This window comes from Gymnoscopelus braueri (assembly GCF_963280865.1).
Source record: "Gymnoscopelus braueri genome assembly, chromosome: 20".
Lineage (NCBI taxonomy): Eukaryota > Metazoa > Chordata > Actinopteri > Myctophiformes > Myctophidae > Gymnoscopelus > Gymnoscopelus braueri.
In genome coordinates, this window is record NC_137622.1 from 11,979,070 (window position 1) to 11,984,443 (window position 5,374).

General features: G+C 41.8%; 1 protein-coding gene across 1 annotated transcript; it reads right to left on the reverse strand.

The window, feature by feature from the left end:
- Positions 1–886: 886 nt before the first annotated feature.
- spata4 (spermatogenesis associated 4) lies at positions 887–4,998 on the reverse strand (the record flags this gene model as incomplete). Its single annotated transcript, XM_080415757.1, has 6 exons — positions 887–1,009; positions 1,613–1,687; positions 2,579–2,799; positions 2,962–3,080; positions 4,149–4,278; positions 4,898–4,998. 6 exons carry the CDS (start codon positions 4,996–4,998, stop codon positions 912–914), a joined length of 744 nt encoding a protein of 247 aa, XP_080271883.1. The 3' UTR covers positions 887–911.
- Positions 4,999–5,374: the final 376 nt, after the last annotated feature.

Genomic DNA, 5,374 nt, shown 5'->3' on the forward strand with positions numbered 1-5,374 from the left:
CAGACTCCACCTCACCCGCTATCACTTCTCTCTCCTTATATCCCTTCTTTGAGAGCAGATGCTAGCTTGCTATGCAGATATATCTTAGTCACTTGATATGTTTTTGTTACTCGGATTTGTTTTTCTTGAGCACACATGTGATTTAGAAAGATAGTTTTAGACAGACGCTAGGTTCATTGTTTACCTGTTATAGTTTCTTTGAGGCACTACATACACATGTGCTCTATCAATGTGACTATTTACCTTGTTTATTGCCTGGGGTTCATGCTTTCTTTTATGTATCATCCATTTGACGTCTTTTTTAACTGTTAATACATCATTCAATCAATCATTAGTTCTTTAGCAGGGGTCTCCCCAACTCTCCTGCTCTTGAGTAAACAGAACATACTGTACATTTTCTGGTGGGCTGCAAATTTCATCCAATCAGGAGAGAGAATCCCACAAAGATAATTTATCAGCTTGTGTTTCAGTTCTTTTTTGTTCACTAAAGCCGGAGAGATGGGGAGACCCCTGTTACCGACCAATCACTTACAGCATGATGTCTAAGACTTTTCAGTTACACTTTTAGAACAGAATAGGATTATTAGTTATCTACAGAATGTGTCAATTTACCAGCCCTGGTCAAATAAATACTTTGTTGTAGACATTACATACCTTTATTGACCCCTTGATGGGAATACAGTGAACCTTAATATACAGCTCAGCACAATAAACAACACACACAGATCCATAGGACTGTAGATATATAAAAGGTAAAAACATAATTTATGGATGTTTTATCATAAGAAATCATCACACAGAATACTTTGCAGCCTGCTCCCCACCCATGAGACTAAATCATAGTTACGCAATGCTACCACCTGCTGGCTCAAATAAATATGTCAGAAACACATGGTGAGAAAGAGGAAGGGTCATTCTAAATGGTAAACCAGGGATCGTCTGGCCGGCTGTCGAACCTGGATCTCCTTAAAGGAAACACTGTCTCTGCTCTGTACGGACCGCCACAGTTCTACAGCAAACAGACAGATGAGCAACAGCATTAAAATACAATTATTTAAAAAATGCAGAAAGCTTCTCAGATAAAAAAAAAACAGAATGAATGACAGGCACCACATCAGCAGGATGACAACTGAAATCCTGGTGAAATCACATTAAATATCCCCCATTGAGATACTGTAGTGTACATAGTAAACCCCCTCCACACACGCACACACGCACGCACACACGCACTCGAACACATGCACAACAAAAGAGTAGGGGAGATTTCTGGAAAGCGCCTTATGTCACTTTGAGGATCTGTACTCAGAATGGGACCACAGCCTCAAAGAGCATCTATTTATAAATCAAATGTACTGGGACATTAAAAAAAAGTTAGGTTCTGAGACAGACTCCTCAATAGATGTTACATAACATTCTTCTTCAGTAGAGGTTTCTCCTCTGAAGACGTTTTTTGGCAACCTGCGGTGTCAGTTTATATACTCTGCGTGCTCACAACTGTTATTTGTCAAACCAGCTTCAAATGCGACAGCAATATAAAGATGCAACAGAAGTTCATACCATCAGATAATGTTATATTAATATTCAAAGTCTATATTCTTTTGATGGGACTTACTTGATGTGTTACTGGTGGAAAAGTCGACATATTGGCTGGCCTGCCTTCCCGGTGTCGACTTCACTCTGAAACGATCTGAGACCAAGTAAAACAAACTGTCACTGATTGTGTTAACCAGGTTCTTAACATTCAGAGTAACGTGATGTCATTTGAATTGTAAAGTTTTCTTTTGTTGAGTCCTATTTTCTTTCAGTGTCCTTAAAAGTAAACGGCTGAATCACTGAGTCAAAAGATGGATTCTCTGTTGCTCGAGGGCAGAGCGAGGCACTAACATTGACAATAGGTGCCCAGTGTAGTTATACAGTACTACGTCTGTACCAATACCAGGGTTAAAGTTTTGATTCCCGCTTGGGTCACCCATGCTGAAAATAAATGTGCTCATGGTGTTCTAAGGTGTTTTAGATATAATCACCTACTAATAGGCATCGATGTATAAATACATTATTACTGTTATGCTACAACAGGCTCAATGTCATATATAAGCCACTACGGGGACTGAAGATTCAATAGTTCATGGCCATGTCAACTGAGGGTGTTGGGAATTTGTGTGAGTGCGATCAGGTTCACATACTTAAGTGCATGAAACCCTGGGCCTGCCATGTTTTTATCCTTCTGTAGCTTTTAACCTGTACAGGAAAACAAACTCTGCCTATGGTTTCATGCCCCTTTAAATCTACAATCCGTAAGGGTTATGTCCATTGTCTCCCTGTCCCAACGGTCCGACGGAGGGAGATTGCCATGATGTGATGTCCGAACTACATTATAAACATGGCGGTACATCTAGTGTCGTCCAATCCAGTCTGCTTCAAATAATGTATTAACAGTTGTCAAGAGTCGGTGTTCCACACAACACCAGGGTTGAAATATTAGCGCGACAACCTCCAACCACTTCAGAGGTACTAGTTATATTGCATTAACATACTCATAGATCGGTTAAAATAGCATTTTATCTCCACAGATACTGACCAGGGTTGTGCAGCCGGTCCGTGGCTCTGTGCTCCAGGTGTTTGTGTATGATGTCCCAGACCTTCCTTTGGTTCGTTTTGATGTCGGGTTCAGCCATCACCTCACTGAGGCTCAGGTTGTTCTTGATGGCGGTGGATGCAGTGGAGCGAGCCACCATAGGCAGTTGGTTCTGGTACCGCCGGTCGCTGAAGTCAAACTCTGTGTCCTGCAGGCTTTTAATCCTGAAAGGACAGACCTGTGTGATCTACCCATCCATACAAAATAACAACAAAAAACACGATATACGGTATATGTCCAAAAGGTTTTCTTTTTTTGCCATTTTTTGTATATTTTGAAACCTATGTCATATTTTTCTTGCTGGCTTGGTGCCCAGTGTGTGTGACCTGTGGTTGGTTAGTAGGCCATAGACGTCCTGCACCAGCACCTCTGCAGCTCCTGGTTTGCAGTGGATGGTTCCTTCAACAGCCTCCTTCGTCAGCTGGAGGCTTCGCTTCTGTAAAAACTGAAGCATGAAAAACATTTAGCAAAAAAACGCAACTTTGCAGAAAACATAGTTTTTTCATGTCGCCTAGATGTTGTACACCAGTGGTCCTTGGGGAGCACTAGTAGACTAGAACTAGTTTATCGTCCTACTCCTACCAGATAGTTTGTTGCATGTCCTGGTCATTCTATCTGTCTAATCAGGGAGTGGTTTGATATAGAGGGGTAAAGACGGGGAGAGAGAGAGAGAGAGAGACAGTGAGTGAGTGGGACCGAAAAGGAGAGAGAGACAGATAGAGAGAGAAATCCCTACACAGTAAAATTACAGGTCCATTTGTGCACTCTCAGAGTAGTAGTATACTAACACTCAGGATTTTAGTGTAATATTACAGTCTGTGTGATAACTGAATCATAACTAGCCACGCTCACTGTAGAAATGACAAAGCATAGCGATAGTTCAGGTAAGCTTGGAAGGCAGGAGGTGTACACACTCACCCACGGCAGTCAGACAGTCTCTCTGCGTTCAACCTCACTCATCTCCTTTCTTTCTCATTCGATAACAAGCTAACACATACTGTGTACTGTACGCCCTCAATCTAATGGTTCATTTAGGCTGTCTTTTTAAGCAGAACACTGTTCACTCTTCATGTTCGGCATCGGTCAATAAAGCTCTGTTCCTGCAACTGTCTGTGATCAAACTCCATCCAGCTCCCCAGCCCCCTCCTGTGCTTAAGTTAAATGTATGATTTTGCGGATTATATGATTTTATATCTGTGTATCTTTACTTATGCCCTTGCAGGGTTCAATGTTCATGCAATATCTTATGCTCTGCTTCGGGGAGTTAGTGATCTCAGATTCTGTGTCATCTTTGCACAGATAATCTGTAGTATCATAGGAGCAGAGTCACACCGCCAAACTGAATGCAATATAGCATTGCAATAAATGGTTAATCCTGAGCTGAAGCGTCTGAAATGGATGTAGATGTGATCTGTGACACTGACTGCTGGAAGAGACCAATGTTAGTGATGATCACAGCCATGAAGTTCTGTCTGGCGGCTGGGGGTCCATTTCCTCTCTTGGCACAGCTTACCCGCTCTAACTGGCTCCAGTTCCCCAGCTTGGCAGTAAGTGATGTCCCGTTGATAAATGAATGCATTGAACAGTCCTCAGGGTAGTACAAAGAGAAGATCTCTGCCACAATGCAACCATTAGCGAAGTCTCTGTGAACATACAGGGAGAACTGATACACACCAAGACTCTGTGGTTGAAGTAGTTGAATCACTGTGAAATTCAATTTGAACAATGACCTCTAAAGCTGCTGACAACAATGAAAACTAGCATGATGGTCAGAATGTCTGTATTAGGTGTTGGAAATGATACAGCCTAATGGTTAGTTGAGATTGTTTTGAGTACTGTTATGTGAGTGATGGAAGACCAAATTCACAGCCCAATTTTATACTTTGTCATATGACGGACTCGTGTGAAAAAAAATAGCTGCGGGAAAAGTTAACAAAAAGTTCACAATGCGCTGCATTACGTTGCTTGTAGATGTGCTATATTCGAGAAAAATAACATTTTCACTAATAATGAGTGCCCAAAATCGGAAAGCCAGGTTGAAAGTGGTTAAAGTTATAAAACAAAGACACATGATCAGATTCAGAACAATAAACCAGTCAAATTGTTAGACTGTTAAAAACATATTATTGCCACAGTAGTTTTAGAGTTTAGAGTTTTGCCCCGCTGAAAAGACAGACTGCATTGGGACAAGTCAGTCACCATCGGCTTGTGTAGCTTGGGTACTAGTTTGTTAATCAAGAGGTGTGCCTGCTGTGAACCCACCTGCGTACATTCCTTGGAGAAATGGACAAATCGAGGCCTTGAAGCCACTTCAGGACGTCTCTTGGGAGCCCTGACTTTCTGGGAGGATGTGAATAATCCATGATGTGTAGCGTCTAGCGTGTATAGTTGTGTTAGATGTTTCTTTTCCTGCTGTGTTTCCCAGAGGAGTCTGTTTGTCTAGCAGCTTGTACTGTTTACTGTAGCTGCGTTAGCTAATGCTAACAACATTGTGACTTGTTTACCTTTCCATGGCAACACTGTTTCTTCTTCGTGGTTGTGAGGTAAGGTGTCATGTGGTCGGCACCCATACAGAAATAGATTAAATGTTCTGAAGAAGAATGTACAGGAATTGCGTTGCTAGGGAACAGCTTGGGTCCAAGAACTGTAAAGTGTTAAGTGGTCTATAACAATATTAAAAGAGAGAGAGAGAGAGAGAGAGAGAGAGAGAGAGAGAGAGAGAGAGAGAGAGAGAGAGAG